This window comes from Columba livia, chromosome 17 (genome assembly GCF_036013475.1).
Source record: "Columba livia isolate bColLiv1 breed racing homer chromosome 17, bColLiv1.pat.W.v2, whole genome shotgun sequence".
NCBI lineage: Eukaryota > Metazoa > Chordata > Aves > Columbiformes > Columbidae > Columba > Columba livia.
The window spans coordinates 4,248,631-4,265,826 of NC_088618.1; the positions used below are offsets into that span (position 1 = coordinate 4,248,631).

General features: G+C 40.0%; 1 protein-coding gene across 2 annotated transcripts in view; it reads right to left on the reverse strand.

The window, feature by feature from the left end:
- Window positions 1-17,196, reverse strand: part of IFT81 (intraflagellar transport 81) — a 36,548-nt gene that overhangs the window by 17,839 nt on the left and 1,513 nt on the right. For both annotated transcript variants that reach the window (XM_005498246.3, XM_065032852.1), the window contains exons 3-10: window positions 16,661-16,841; window positions 13,695-13,784; window positions 12,566-12,631; window positions 12,137-12,247; window positions 10,860-10,944; window positions 5,771-5,934; window positions 4,266-4,361; window positions 1,182-1,328 (exon numbers count right to left, since the gene is read on the reverse strand). In XM_005498246.3, coding sequence (XP_005498303.2) covers window positions 1,182-1,328; window positions 4,266-4,361; window positions 5,771-5,934; window positions 10,860-10,944; window positions 12,137-12,247; window positions 12,566-12,631; window positions 13,695-13,784; window positions 16,661-16,841 — 940 coding nt within the window. The remainder of the gene's footprint in view (window positions 1-1,181; window positions 1,329-4,265; window positions 4,362-5,770; window positions 5,935-10,859; window positions 10,945-12,136; window positions 12,248-12,565; window positions 12,632-13,694; window positions 13,785-16,660; window positions 16,842-17,196) is intronic.

Consider the following 17,196-nt stretch of genomic DNA (forward strand, 5'->3'; position numbering starts at 1 on the left):
AGCCTTTGTGCTGCGTGTACACAGACACACTCCGTACTTGATTGAGTCTCTAAAACCCCTCTAAAAGAGCAGTGATTTTTGTGGAGCGGGCATGGCCCGTGGCATCAGGGAGGCCCTTCCACCACGGGTGTTCCCTGCATTGAGCAGCGCGTAAAAAAAGCACCGAAACAAAGAAAAGGCAAGCGAAGAGTGTTACTCTTGAGAAACGATGGCAGCGCAAGCAAAGACAATACATGAGGGGATGAAAAGATACATTAAGTCCGAAAATAATGCAGCTAAAATATTCTTTGCTTTAGTGATTCCGCCTGTAAATACACTTAGCAAGCTTCTTCCAAACTGAGAAAAATCAGTGTCTTACAAAAAGTCAATTCATCTTGCTGACAAAGCACCGCCCAGCTGCAGCAGCCTTGTTCTTTGCAAACTTCTGAAGAAGCAGCAGCAGCTTTGAGAATTTCAGCTGCAAATACAACTCTGCTGATCGTGCTACTCAACGTCTGTACTGCAGATCAACTTCAGGAGGGCCTGGGAACACTTATTTTTAAGTAAAAGCTTTTGCAGGTAATAAATACGACAGGACTAACTGCATTGCTAATAATTGCTGGTATTATGCTTCATGATCATATATCATATAGAGAATGGATAATAATGCAGATTTTTATTATACATCAAATAATCTACATGACTTATCACTTGAACTCCTAATCCCTTCATTAGTATTGTTGACTTTTATAGTTAATTATTTACCATCATACCATTGGGATTATATTGACATTGTTTTGACTCTGAGTCTGGAACTTCAAGGCAGCCCAAAATTAAGTCCTCATATACCCTGCAATCTATTAAGTACAATGTGAATAATTGCAATTAATAATTTGAAAATAGCTACAAATGAAGCACTGCTGCAGTATAAATATTGGAAAGCACTGGAGAGCATTGTATTATTTGCACATTATTTTAAAAAGGCCTCAAATATGTTAAATTTTTGGAATTTGATGACATGTGCGCAGAGGCCAATCTGTTGCAAAGCTGAGGCCGTATAGTTCGACGACATACTATACAAATGGATAAGACACTGTGGAATTGGTTATTGTCACGTGAAGTTAAAAGGAAAAGGTGAGTTAACAAAACCGGATCCATCCTGTAGGAACTCCCTGTTCCGGACGCCCCGTTCCCCTGCGTACCTCCTCCCCCTTCAGGACTTCGGAGCCCTCCAGCTCCTGGGCCTGGCTGGTCTTGTGCAGCATCTGCCGCTCCGTGCCGGACAACTCCTCCCGGGCGGCCTGAAGCTCTTCTGCCTTGGCTTCCTTCTTCCGGGCAATTATAGACGCCTGCACAATAATTACAAATGCATACGGAGAAGTGAAATAAAAATTGCCTTGTTTAACAATTAGTAAAATGTAATCCATTACGTTTCAGTCGTTGCACCACTGAAACCACGTTTTAACTGTCAGAAACGGATGGACTTTAGGAAACGTGAGCGCATCACTTTGCAGAAAAAAGCATCAGTTGCACGTCATATACAGTGGGTTAAACCACAACTTCACTGAAGCTGATTGCAGACCCCCAAATTTCTTCAGTACAGCTGAAATTTCACGTATACTCTTTTCTTCCAGATTCACATTGATACATTTTACATTTCTTGACCACATTTTTCCATTTTCATTGAAAAAAAAGGCAGGCATTTTAGCTGCTCCATTTCTTCTTAGTCTCTTATGCGCATATGTAAGATACACCACCATGGCTTAAACAAAAAGTTATCCAAGATTTCACAAATGTCATAATACAGATTTTTATAACTCCAACCTACTCCAACCTACAGAAATATGTTACACTAACAGCAGAGCCGAGCCACTAAATCTTGGCAAATAGCTACGAGACGATGAATAAAGCAATACAGTGCAGAAATAGTGTGGATTACAGATTATTCTCTCTTTTTTGAGTCTAGGAAATAGAGCATTTAAAAGATAATATTTTCTACAAGGCAGAATATCAAAGGGTACCTAACATCTGACCAGAAGCAGCGTTGGGAACATAAGGACACATTAGTTCAGGGGGACAAAAACCCAAACAGTTTTATCTTGCCAAACTACACTATTAAAAAATACTTTAAAATAACACATTTATTTAGATGCACGCGCATGAACTTGGAGGGATAGTTGGTTTCTTCATGTGCAAGGGAAAAATCAAGAAAAAACAAAGCAAAATATACTCTGACTGGGCTAAAAGAATCAGCTTTATTTCTAAAATTACATCTAGAATTCTGCTGGGGTGGTATCTCAGCTCTTTGCTTCATGAGATCTCTGCAGTGACAAACTGCACAATATCTATATTATTTTGTGAAACAGAAGGCAGTCCCTAGCAGAACAACGCCTGTTCCTCCATGGAACACAGCTCTACCACAAGCCGGTCGACGTTTGTTACCAGCACATTACGGAGCTTTTCTCTGGTAGGAAGAGCATCTCTCGCTAAACAAAACGGAGCATTTCACGTTGCCTATCTGATCGAACTGTATCATGGATTTTATCACAATGTTTTTCCTCCCACTGATACTTTTTATTTAAGCCCTTTTTATTTTTCAAACTGTCACCACAAGCATCATCATGAAAATCGCCAATAAAATCAGCAGCAGCGCAGGTTGCCTGGAAAAGAAATCACTCGCATTTCTGTGTGAGCTCTGAAAATCTTGGAGTTCATAAATCCTTTTTATAACTTGTGAATTTACTAAGACTAGACCAGAGAGCTTATTTTATAGAAAGACTATTTTATAGCCTCAGGATGAAAAATTAAAAAAAAAATAAATCAAGGAATACCTTCTTAATAGATGTAATGGGAAAAATGTTATAGCGCGGGGTCAGACAGAAGCAAGGGATCCAGCGAAAGGCAGCGCCGCAGCCAGGGGCTGCATTTCAGAATCCGTCCACAGCTGGAGCTTTACCAGAACAGCTCCTCCAAGCCACCTTTCCAGAATTCCAGTGATGCAGCGGAAGGGCAGCACCAAACAGCCACAGACAGCACTCACTACCAACTCACCGACTGCCTGAAAGCAATTGACTCAGCCCTAAACACACATATGCTCAACAGCCATTTATTTCCTTTTTGTCCTCCGTCATTATGTATTTCTACCAATTTACACTAAATAAATTAAAAAAAAAATCAGTATGTAAAACAACTCATGACTCAAATTGCACTGCTGCTTCTGAATCACAGAACCCCAGAATGTCAGGGATTGGAAGGGACCTTGGAAGCTCATGCAGTGCAATCCCCCCATGGAGCAGGAACACCCAGATGAGGTTACACAGGAAGGTGTCCAGGCGGGTTGGAATGTCTGCACAGAAGGAGACTCCACAACCCCCTGGGCAGCCTGGGCCAGGCTCTGCCACCCTCACTGGGAAGTTTCTTCTCAAATTTAAGTGGGACCTCTTGTGTTCCAGTTTTAAGCCATTCCCCTTGTCCTATCATTGGTTGTCACTGAGAAGAGCCTGGCTCCATCCTCCTGACACTCACCCTTTACATTCCACACCCACTGATACAAGATCAGTATCAACCCCTCAGTCTCCTCTTGTCCAGCTCCAGAGCCCCAGCTCCCTCAGCCTTTCCTCACACGGGAGATGCTCCACTCCCTCCAGCATCTTGGTGGCTGCGCTGGACTCTCTCCAGCAGTTCCCTGTCCTGCTGGAACTGAGGGGCCACAACTGGACACAATATTCCAGGTGTGGTCTCCCCAGGGCAGAGCAGAGGGGCAGGAGAACCTCTCTGACCTACTGACCACCCCCTTCTAACCCACCCCAGGTACCATTGGCCTTCCTGGCCACAAGGGCCCAGTGCTGGCTCATGGTCACCCTGCTGTCCCCAGGACCCCCAGCTCCCTTTCCCCTACACTGCTCTCTAATAGGTCGTTCCAAACTTATACTGGAACCTGGGCTTGTTCCTACCCAGATCCAAGACTCTGCACTTGCCTTTGCTCTATTTCATTACATTTTTCCCTGTCCAACTCTCCAGCCTGTCCAGGTCTCTGGATGGCAGCACAGCCTTCTGGCGTGTCAGCCACTCCTCCCAGCTTGGTGTCATCAGCAAACCTGCTGATAGCACACTCTATTCCCTCGTCCAAATCATTGATGAATATATTGAACAATACAGGCCCCAGTACTGACCCCTGAGGCACTGCACTGGGTACAGGCCTCAACTGGACTGTGCCCATTGACCACGACTCTCTGGCTTCTTCCCTTCAGCCAGTTCTGCTTAAAATATATTTTGTTCCTTCTTACCTGTTGGCGATACATGGAAAATTTACTATCGATTGGCTCATACTTCATCATTCTTTTCTCAATAAGCTGATTAATCTGTGCGTTTACTTCATTTATCTGCAAGACAGAGTAGAAAACTAAGGAAATGAAGCTTTATTTCTTTGTCTTCTCCAAGTATTAAGTGCTTTGCAGACCAGATTCACAATTCAGCTAGTTCCATTTTTAAAGCAGAGAAACAAACCCAAAAAACCCAATGAGTCATTAAGCATTGGCCAGGAAGAGGCTGGTTTTGGATTTCCAGTTCTGTGCCTTTATGATAAGGCAGGAGCATGACGCTGGCCCTGAAAATAAAGTAAAGCGGCGTACATGGAGAGAAAATTGGTACAGACAGAAAAAAGACTGAGGTTGCCACACACAATGTGTAATTTTATCAATATTAACTAAAATTCCTCTTCACTCAACCATTTATCAGAAGCTTGAAGGGGAGCAAATAAAGACTAAGTGGCATCAAGTTTCACCAACACTTGGAAGAGTCACAGACCGTGAACATTCAGCTCTATGGTACCTTCTTTGCATTGCTGCAAAATTCACTTGTTTTCCCAAAGTCTCAAACTGTTGATCTTCATTCTGGCTGGAGCTTTAGATCCCACTGCATCTGGAAACCCAAACTGAGAGTGCTGAGCGCAGCTTTTCCAGTCCTGGCTTAATGCTACACCGGGACTCTCATCAGCCGTGGAAACCACAGCCCTAGCAACCTTCCTTGAATTCTCTGCTAACGAGATGAGTGCTGATAAGCAAGCAGTGTAAATATGTGCTGAAAGCCAATGAAGTCAAAATATAACGCAGTTCTAGTGCTGGGCATTACCCGGACATCTCTGTGAGCAATACCCGTGTGCTTTGAGAGCCAAGTATTTCAAATAAAGTGCTCAATAGGACTAAAAATACTCTAACACCCGAAAAAAAAAATAAATCTCCTGTAAATTCTACTCCTTTACAAAAGCTAAAACGGGCTTGAATTTGAAGACAGCATAAGAATTCCCTTCTGTGAATAAATTCCTGGTTTATGAATTATAAAATGCGGGATAGTAGCACGCTTGGTGCAATTCAGCTCCTTTTTAAGGCGCTGAGGTAATAGAAGACTGACTTTTAAAAGAACGCTAAGGCCGTGCTGCGGTAACAGCCAAGTATAGTAGATGCTTTTATTATCTATTAAGAACTTACTTCCAAAATACAACAAATTAAAAGGTTACCTCATGGAGAAAGAGAAAAACAAACCCTTGAAGGAGAGGGTTGGGTTTGGGGTTTGGTTTGATTGTTTGCTTTGTGTTTGTTTTGTTAAAAACAGACAAACAAAAACCTTATCTGAGAGTTTGCATTTAGTGCTTAACACATCTTCTTTTCCTTTAAAATTGAAGGGATGTTGCTCTGGGAATGAAATATTTTCTCGAGGATAAGAAACCTCCCGTGTACAAGAACCTTCGGCTGTGCTACAGAACACAAACTGAGTGTGACCTTGCTCGACTTACCTTGATTTCAATGACACTGAGATCGGATTGACTCATAGCTGGCTCTGAAACCACCTTTTGCAAGAAATACGCTGAATTCTTCTTACTTTCAAGCTCTCTTGGTATTTTCTCAGTAACCAGGTATGAATTGAAATTTATCTCCTCTTCTAGTTTCTTCATTAAACCTTAAAAATGAATTAAATCAGTGTGTGTCTATAAAAGCAACGCAGCAGATAATTAAGCTTGATTTCACCAATACATTAAAGTATTTATCAGCAGATTACAATAACAACAGCATAAAATTTGAGTCTTCTTCTCAACGCTCAAAGAAACACGTAGTTACCTGATAAAGATTTATTAATTTGAATGATCCTTGGAAATCCTTCCTTAAAATAAAACTTCAATCTGGCATCTAAAAAGGCTTTAAAATGAGCACAATTTAACATATGCCTACTTTAAGGGTCTTTTCCATTACTGGAACACGTATAAATTGCCTCCCTGTATATAGCGGACTATTTTTTCTTGTAAGAACAAGCATTCCATTTCAGGACAGTATATAGACTGAGAACACTGAAAATAATGATAAAATGGAAAAAACAAGAAGGAATTGCTGAGTAGTGTCCAAAATTCTGTTGAGAAAAGCAACCCCATTTCTAAGTTTCACTCCACACAAGCCTGATGCACTCTGTGTATTATTGTGCTTACCTGGCTCTTGCTAGGGAGAGTAATTCAGCCTCCATAACAGATAATTTATAAATAAACAGAGATACACGCAGATAAGGATATTGCGCAGCTAGAAAAATGCGACAGAATCAAATAAAGCATCTATTTAAATTACATTACACCGTCTTCCACTGACAACAGGCACTCCAGTGCAATTACTCCTCCGAGACACCTGTGCCAAGGATTACAGTAAGATTTGGAAGTTACATGTCAGGTGAGAGTGGGAATAGGTATTTCAGAATATCTTTCATGATCCAGATGTCTCAAAGGTAAGTATTCTAGATACTTTTTTAAACTACTTGCTAGAGTTGGGTGTTTTTTTGGAGGATGAGGGTTTTCTCTCCATATGTGGGAGAATATGGAATCGCCATGAAATGCCAAGAAAAACAAGACATTCACAGTCTCTGTCTCTCTCATACGCTGCGCAAGCAGAGAAAAGCTTGAGTCCAGAGACACGATAGTGCAGCTGATGTTGCCAAAACAGAGATGGGAAAGGATGTAGGGGAGAGCAGAGTGCTGACCGTATGACTGACTGGCAAAAGGAGGAGGTCAGAACAAAGTGCAATACAAGCCTAGGAAAAGGGGCCCTCACTGTTGTGACACTGTTTACCTCTAGAAACACCGTCCTGATAGATCCTCTACTTGGTTCTGTTGCCGTTCTGAGTTCCTGAGGAAGCCTCAAGAACTAGAAGAAAGAAAACAGACCCCGGGGAAAGCAGCGCTGCTAACAAAGTCAACACAAACTAAAACTGAGCAGGAATTCCTCTTTTCCAGCAGTTTACTCCAATGTGTTTATGAAAAGCAACACTAGCACACATCCTTTTCCCCTCTGTGGAAAGGTCATTTATCTCGTGCAAATCAAACAGCACCAGCCCTGGTTTCAGAAAGCTGAGCAGCGTTACCCTGCGTGTGCAGCAGCCAGCAGGTACTCGGCTCGACGGCTCCGCCTGAGCAACACTTGGACTCGCTAGGAGAGAATTCCCACTTCTTTCTTGCAGAAGAACTTGGTTCCAATGCTCCTCAGCCCACGGCGGAGCTGGGCAGGAGGGACCACATTTTAATGTCTCACTAGGAATCCACCACCTCTGCAAATGCAGCAAAGCTTCCCACATACACTGTGAGCTCCATCAGCACCTCCAAGCTGACTGGGAACACAGCTTCTGATTTGATATTTATAACCTAGGTCTTCGGTGGGGAAACCAAAGTTATATTGTTTAAATTATTCTGATATTAAATATTAATAATTTAATCAAACTAATTTCTGGTTTTCCTCTTAGTAGCCAAAAATAAATAATCTGCAGATATAGCCTATATTTAATTTCTTGCATGACTCCTGTTTTCTTATAAAAATGTACATGACCAAGTAATTTGTTGTAGATATGACACTAAACCCAGGAAATGACCACACCTAAACAGTTGCTTTCACAAGAGTGGAGACCCGCTGACTTCACAGGGTACAACCGTGACCACGATCTGGATTTATCTCAGATCACCTCAGAGCTCCTACCAGCTTCCTTCCAACACCGACTGCTGCTGGTTCTGCATCCTGCTCACTCTTGGTGGTGCAACAAGAAAGAAGCGAGTTAAAACCTGGCATCTCGCTGGGGAAAGACAAGATGATGTCAACATCCTTCATGACTAATGTAGTTTCTTTCCTAAATACTTCAGGTATATTTTTCCTCCTGTATGGTGCAACATATGGAGAAGTAACTACCTAAGAGCTATTTTTGCTGCTTAACAGAACCTTAAAAAACCAAACATAGAGCAGCTTTTGTTTCAGTTTTTTTTCAGTGAAAAGCATTCTTTCTTCAAATTCCCAGGCTAGAGGAAAGAAAAGCAGACATACTTTAAATCTTTCCATTACACATAGAAATGTTGGTTTTAATGTTTTAACTTTGACTTATGGTTACAAAATGTACATACGTAAGCTGCACAGAAACGCTGGCTCTGTGCCCTAAGGTTATTTTAGCAAGGTTCTGCCAACCACATATTTACATGTGAAGAGCTATTAAGAGCAACTCCTCATGTTTTCCATTCAATCTTTTTTATTATGATGATCACAAAGAGAGGGACGGGAGAAAGAGCTTCTTAGTGCTTGCTCAGCCATGGAGACAAGAGGGAAGTTTCTCTACATAATTCTGCTCATGGATCTAAACCTCAATTCACCTTGCGCTCAGACTGCTGCTGCTCTTCCCTCTACAGGTTACCACTTGTGCCTCCTACACCAAAAGCATTCGCAGCAACTGATTCTTTTAAAAAGAAAAAGGAGCACTGATTTTATAGACTATCTGGCCAACACTTTGTTTAATATCACAAACAGACTTGTATTCCCAAAGATATCAAGTTAGCTTAAAAGCGCTCTGACATTGCATGAATTGACAGTGACTTTATTCATCACTTAAAGATGGAAATAAAGTTCCACCTAAGCCATTCTCCTTCACCAAATACATCTATAACTTTAACTGTAATGTGGTCTGCAGTGTTGGAGATCATTTAACCTCAGAATTTTAGGGAAAGAAAAATGTTACTGTTTTCATTCAAATGGAATACTTAAATAGTATCCTAAATGTCTATTTTTATCAAGTGTTCAGAAGGACATAGAATAGACATCTGTACAAAGCAACTCCTCTGCCATTTCACTGTTTATCTACAACAATCACCTTAAGACATTATTTTAATCAATATTTTCCAGCTAGTCATCCACTCCATATTTCTGCCAATAAAGTGACAATAATGTTCTCTAAAATGGACAGAGATCAAGAATTTCAGTCATTTGGTTCACCTCTTGGCATTAAACAATTTGTGTTTGTTCCAGCAGAGCTATTCAAAGTAAAAAGATGGCAACCGCGCTGAGAAACCATGAGCCAGGTTATTCAAACTAATGGTCAGTGTCAATAAAAATACTGTTCACATCCAGAACAACAACAAAACAGGAACTGCACATGTGTGGTATTTGACGCTACCAGCAGCAACTGCCTGTGCGCAGTCAAACATACTGAGTAATTCTGAAGTTAATACACAGGGAAGGACCGTACTGTGGAAAACAGTATCATTAATTAGTCTACAAAACATCTCCTAACAGTCAACTGGTTGTCGTGATACAAAGTCTTCTAAATATTATATTTCTAGGTATTAAAAACCTTCTAACAATAACCGGTATTTTCCTGGCACAGCTAAAGCAGACTGATGCTAAGTGCATGTTAGTGATACCCATGAATATGTGCTAGTTGCGTTCCTTAAAGAGTTCCTTTATGTTTCTTTAAAGTACTCCATCCTAAATTGATTAGATGAAGTAATCAAAGGAGGACGCGTCTGTAAGACAAACAAAAAAGCTTCGACTCATTAACAACTTTATCATTTTAAAATTCTTTTACAGGCAAGCATCTGCCTCCCAGTGAAAATCACGCCTACCGACCAGGCGCTGAATTGTCAGCACGCGAGCTGCGCTGATCCGAGTGGGCAGCTGAGGGACCAAACTGCAGTCAAAGGGAGCTTTTAAAATAAAACAAATGGTGCTAACTGGAGACCAACAAAGCTTTTAAAATAAATGGAATCCCATTCAAGTGCACTGTGGCCACCTAATTTCAATTATTTAAAAAACCCAGCTGGCATTCTGCAATCGCTACTACAGGCACTGTCTTTGTGTCTGCTGTGGGGAAAAGCAATTACAAGGCTTAGTCCTTTAGTCTTTGTTTGGGCAAAATTTCAACACAAGCTTTCTGAAGTAATGACTCCAAGTTTTTCTTCAGAACATCTAAACACTTTTTTTTTCCCTTGCAAGCAGGACTCAAGATAAGGAAATAAAATATGTTAACTTTATCTTTATTTTCATCTCAATGATTAAATGGCATATTTACTGGCTTTTTATTATGTTACCTTCACGTCTGTGAACTGAACCCACCAAGTTTCCATTGGCCTTAAAAAAACCCAGGAACTGAAATAGAAATGTTGACACAGCTTTGCTGTATAAACTCTCTGATAGCTACTGCGAAAATGGAACAGTTATAAAATCCGCTGCAGGTCCCTTTGAGTAAAGAAGATAGTTCAGATACTCTTTCAGTTCCATTTGTGGTTCAGTGCCTGATGAGCATCGTAAAAAAATTAGAGTAAAATTACAAAGTAATAACAACACAATGTGGTGGTGACTGAAAAAAAAAAGTCTCTAATTCAAAACAGCTGCCGAAGCAGTTACGTGATGCAACTGCAATATTAAACGGACATTGAAAAGTAGGACTTGGGCCTTTAGAACACAAATTATTTCTTTCTTTAGATTCTATTAAGTGTGTATATGCTTTTTAGCACTACCATATTATTGACAGCCACCCAGTTTTGATTTCATTTCCAAAAGAGAAGCGTCAACCCCCAGCCTTTAGAGATAACTACTTACTTTCGGGTTTTGAATCCACTACTGCATGATGCATCTCCTTCAGCTGCAGCTGTGCTCTTTGCAGTCTCTGCTCCGCATGGAACAACTTCGGAGAGAGAATCACACACACATCAGCTCATTCCTTTGAAATACTCTTTCACTTAAATTATTTGAATATGTATCAAAAATAATCCCAAATACTAAAAAAAAAAGGTAGCTATAAGCATCTGGTGATTACCTGTTTCACAAGGGAATGTGCCAAAACAAATTTTCAACAATCAGCATGGGTTTACTTGATATTGTCTAGTGTTAATTAAAGAAAATATTCTTGCACTCCCAAGGGATATTTTCTCTATGGCAGAAATTCATTATGCAATTTTCAACCAAAAATATGAGTAGTTTGAACATTAGAAGAACAACAACCAAAAAAAAAGACCACAAGGATCAGGGTTGCGGCAGATAACTATCCTTACACTGCGGTATTTCAACGCGGCCAAGTTGTTCCAGCAATCCGCTGTCCAACTGGAGAGCACATGGAAAGCTTGTTGCCAACAACACCCAGCTGATTAGCATTTTTATGATTTAGAGAGATGTGTGCTAAGAACTGGAATTAGCTGGACATCACATTCATTTTACTTGTGATCTCACTCAGGTTCAAGCAAAGACCCAACAGCTTGAAAGCCCGCTGATTCACATTGATTCCACATCCAGATATGAACTGCAATACTAGAAATCTGGGGTTTTTCTCCTTTTAATACAGTGTTGAAGTTCACGTTACAGAATTTGGTGAGATGATGTAACAATATGACACTGCATTTTATTAAAATACCTTGGTTTTACAACATAGGTCAGGAATAAAACCCAGCCTTATGTTCAGATGTCAGCTGCTTCCAGTGCTTCCTGGACGTCTGACGGTCCCCCTGTCAAACCTGGGGACTAAAATCCCAAGGTTGCCCCTCAATACGTGTTCCCCCCACCCAGTGAAAAGCTGAGGTACTTGCTGTGTTCTGCAGCCCCTGAAATCTTAGTGCAGATGCACAGAGATACAAATCAAACTAAGGAAACATTTGATCACTACTGTAAGTATAAAGAATTCTCTTCGGGTGCTACAAAGTCATGGAACATTTCCTGGGACTGTTAAATGATGTCAGTGGCAGCTGAGGCAACCAAGTACCTAGCATGAGGTGTTCAGTACTTGATGGGTCAGGCCTCTCCCCTTAAAATGTACATAAACATTTATATTTTTAATGGTGATCTAATTTGATGACAATTTAACGGGTATGCTTTTATGTCAGTACCTGATTTTTCTGTTCTTGTTTCTGTTGAGCCAAAGATTCTTCTCTCTCTTTTTCTAAGCGAAGCTGTCTTGCTATTTCAAGCATTCGTTGATGATTTTGTACTGTCTCCACCTACAGCAAGTGGATAAATAGTGCATGTTACTGTCAGATAGTTGAGAAATACATTAAAGAGATCACATGTCTCACAAGCCCACTTAGCACTTCCTCTCCATACATGTTACTACTCAGAAATGACAGCGAAGTGCTGGACTCAAGATTCTTAAAAGCTCTGGACTAACGCCTGGGGAGATTCCCCATGGGTCAATTAGTTATTCGATTCCTTCCTAGACATACAGTGTGTTTATCTTAATCCTTGTTTGCATTCCAAAATCAGAGTTGCAAGCCAAAGATGATGACACTGAAACGTAACAGCGTTACTTCTCTTCTTACCCGCTTCTTAAGACGCTCTACGCGTTTGACGAGTTGATCTTTCTCCTCTTCCATTGCACTGATATCCTAAAAAGCAGAAAAAAATTTATAAACAAGTGTTAATTTATTTACAATAAGTTATGGATTGGGCTAAATTCTGTCCAAATTAATATGAAAATCAGAATTCTTCTCCAAATACACGAAGTGGTTATTATTTTATTGATCCATGACCAGAATCCAGGACTCCAATCTCTCTCTTACTTCCCCCACAGTTCCCACTCTCTTTATGCTAACGTTTCTTCATCTGCATCCTTGAGGATTCCTGGGAACATTTAAAATAAAAGCAGGTGGTTTTCTCTAAAATTGAACCAAAGAGAAACAACCAAGCAAAAATCAGCATGAATTCAACACCTGATGCAGTCTAACATATGTTCTTAATATTACCACCATTACCCGCTTCCTGGCAGACAATCTTGCATGAAGCTGCACACAAGCGATGTTTGCTGCCACTTTTTATATTAAAATTGTGTTAAAAGAAACACTTTTTACTGCTAAAACATGTATGCGATTCTTATTTTCCTTTAGTCCTATTTTACAACATCAGGACTCCACGGATCAATGAGCTATGAGAGAAAGGGAAATAAATTCTCCAAATTTAGATGTTATCTCAACATTTGCTTAATTTGCCTATATGTCTCACTGGAAAGCTGTACACACACTTCAATATTTTGCTGAAAAAGGGCAAGGCAAATAGCTTTACTTAACACCTTAGCCACACAGGATCATAATTTTTGTTGACTTAAGCTCTTAATTCATTCAACACCCTCTGCAATGATTACCCTGTATCAGTAAAGCAAAAGGCTTCCTATCAGTTTGCATCGAGAGGAAAGGGAGTTCTCATATTTGAAAACGCTGCTGAACAGAGTCTTGGCAGCCCCGTCTCCCAATCTGCTTCTCAAAGCTCAGATCTCAGCAGAGCGAGGACTTTCGAATGTTTGCCAACAGAGAACCGTTTCAACAAGGCAGCGGCCGTGCGTGCCAGCTCTGACCTGTGCACCTTATACACTGCAATGAGCCTACAACACCTACAAAAATAAACATGAACAAAAAGTCTCGACGAAACTCGCACAATTTTCTCAGGTTTTTTTACCCTTTTTATTTCTGCAGTAGATAAACCGGACGTTTTGAGCTGCTCGCACTCCTTATGTAGGTTTTTAAATGCTTCCATCAGTTCTTCATACTATAAAATGAAATAAAACCCATTCAGAGTGAGCTCTGTGTCTAAGGATTTTCAGATCAACATGTTGCTTTACTACAAAGACACTAAATATAGAAATAGAAATATGGTGAGAACAAGTATTAAAGGCATTTTTCATCACAAAAGCTTATCAACATATAAGGCAAAAAGTATAAAAAACAGTGCATTATCTTCCATTTGGAGATTTCTTCAGCATTTTCACCTCTACCCTTGTAATATAAGAGAATACAGGAAGATGTTATCTGAAAGGGACAAGGCCATATTAACATATTATTCTCACTGTAAATCTGTGTATATCACATAAACTGAATTTATCAGCCCAAAAAGGAAGAGCTTGATCTAACAACACCCGCGATCGAAGCAACGGGCCCTGAACTTATAGAGCACTGAGCTTCAATCCAGCAAAGCGGTCCAAGAGCACACCTGACTTAACATTTGAGAAACAGTTTCGACACATTGCATAATCGTGCCCTCAGTATAATATAGAGAATTATATATGTCGTTCGGTAGTTAGAGAGAAGTAGACTGTGCTACTTCCACACCAGTACATTGCCCACCAGTGATCTGAAACTGAGAGGCAGTGTGAAAGTCTGTGTGGGCAGAGAAATAACAGGGGACAGAAAGAGCTTAGAAATATGGGTAGGAAATAAATTTAGATTCAACTTGGAGAAATGCAGGCTGAGATCTAAAGGAAGATAATCTCCACAGAAACTGCCATTCAGTAAGATGGAAAAATCTAAAAAGGGAACATCAAGTCATTTTTTACTTCCTGGAAAGAGCAATTGATATGAATGTTGAACACAAAATGGCAATGGCAAAGGCCAGTTCAAACAAAGGCATCGTATCCCTGAGCAGTGAAACAGCAATTTTATTCTATAAAACCATGGGGAACCAGCATCTAGAATGCTCTCTTCATTTCTGGTTGTTTCAATATCAGACATACACTGACAAGCTGGAACGAATTCCAAAAAATAGCAATGAAATGGCTACTGAGAAGAAGATAATAGAGAAAGAGCTCGATGAAATGGCAAATAAAGGTATGATAAGGTATGTGCATGCTGGACAATGCAGAATGAGTTACAAAAAAGTAGGAGTAAACATGCAACAGGCCTGCGTTGTATCACTTGTGCATTACAGAAGTGCTTTAAGAGAAAATGAAATAGCAGGTAGTCTCTGAGCAACTGTATCCACAATTGCTGATGTCCATCAGCTTTCTGGTGTGTGGATTCTCTGCCTCTTTCCAAAGCGGACTTTACTAAAGTCCTTTCCTTACTGAGACACATTTCAAGACTAATAGTAAGATTCAAACACGGGCATAGTTCAATTTGCCAGATAATGAAGGGAAGGTCTCCCACTGTCACCAGGGAAAAGCTGCAGCAACCCCATGTGTACCCAAAGCAAGTGACACACTCAAATGACCAAAGAACACCCAGGTTCTGTGGCAGAAAAAAAAGGACTCCTGGCACCTGAGGACAACTCACTGAAAACCAGACAACTAGATTTATGCCTGAATTTGCTTACTTTTAAAATTATATACTGCGGCCAATCCGATGTCCAAATCACAACACAATTGGGAAGGTGGTAAGTACTCCAAGTATCTTATTTAAATAATTTACAAAAGTACCTTCGAGCTTGATTCAATGCACCCATAAAACCTGACCGTGTTCTAAGATTCCCAAACTCTTATGTTTTAAATGTTTCTCTTAAAAGACTGTTGCAAGCCTGTATTATCTAACTAGCTTAGGCTAAATTCTTTAATTAATTAGTATCTAAATATTTGCATTATAATGTTAAATTACATTGCGGCACTATATTACCTCAGCTTCTGTTTTGAATTAATCAGCAGGATATTAGTTTAATAAGATGGTTATGTTACTGCAATCTCAAAAAGGAACACATCTTACGTAATGGAAATAATGGAGCTGGATATTTATCCATATTAAGACTGCGACATACTGAAAAAACATACAATCTGCATTCCCTTCTCTCTTTGCTGCTTCTGCTTAGTTATTCCAAGTTATAAATTCAATATTATTAGAAACGACAACAAAAAATATAAAAGGCTTAGTCAAGCTTCAGTCGGACAATACAGCTTTACTGGTGCACAGTTAACAAACTGAGTTAACTGTTACATATATTCCAAACCACCGTGATTTTGAAGTCATTATACATAACAAAAGGCACAGAAAACCAGATAAAACTTAGGTAAATATGTACCTCAGATAATACAGATCAAAAACCATAACTCTGGTTCACTTTAAGCTTTACATTTCAAACCTGCCCACTCTGACTACCTAAAATCAACATTTAGTGCTCAGGAACACAATGAGTAGGAATATCAGCCTGGAAAGAAGAAATTATTTACTTATTCCCAAAAAAATAAATGGTTGAAGCAGAAGGGGGATAAGCCAAATACAAATATTAGGCGCTAAATACTACACAATCAATTGACAATTAGGAGACACTGACTTTTGGTCATAACATTTTCTGCACTAGTTTGAAGTGGTAATTGATAAAGTTAAAAATATCCATGTTGTAGATCATAGGAAAAAAAAAAAGGGGGGCTAAAAATTAAGAAATAAAAATCTGTCTTAGCCAACATGGCTCTGAACATTATTTAGTACCCAGTACTTAAAGGGCATAAAACCTTTTAATTCAATGCTACCCATTAGTTTCAGGGTTATTGGAAGAAAGGTAGACAAGACGTAGCCTTATTATGAATCTTTGATTTCAAGATGCGCTTCACATAACTCACTCGAACACATATCTCAACAGTAACTCCCCAGTTCATTTATACCTTCTCCTATTAGCACTCTAATTAATTAACGTAAAATGTTGGCATTCATGAAAAATGGTACCTGTTTGTTGATGTCAGCCACAGTATCATCCTGAAGGAACTCTGCTGGCACTTCCAGTTTTACTAAGAAACGTGCCAGGTAAGCTCTTTTCTTGAGCTCGTTGGTCCTCTGAAGAAGCCAATGTAAGACAGGATGAATTACAGATTTGCTTCCAGTAACTAACCCCTGGCGAAACGCACTCCTACAGGAAACAACAAAAAGAAAATACCAATAAATCTCAAACTAAAGAACACTGGCTTGGAACAAATGATTTGCAATATTTCGACATTCCCTCTCCACTTGCCTAATGATTTTATTAATTCTGTTAAAAGAGAAAACACTCACGATGCCAGTTTGCTATTTATGATCCCGATTCTGCTATTTTGAGATAGATAAGAACCCCATGACACACCAAAAGGATAAAGCCAGCAAAAACGACTCTTTGTTTTTTGTGATGTTCTTCGGGAATGAAGGCAATGTGGGAAGAGTGGAGGTTTTCTGGGTTATTACCTGGGGCGGGAGGGGGTAACCCAGCCTGGGACAGCTGGTCTGGGGGG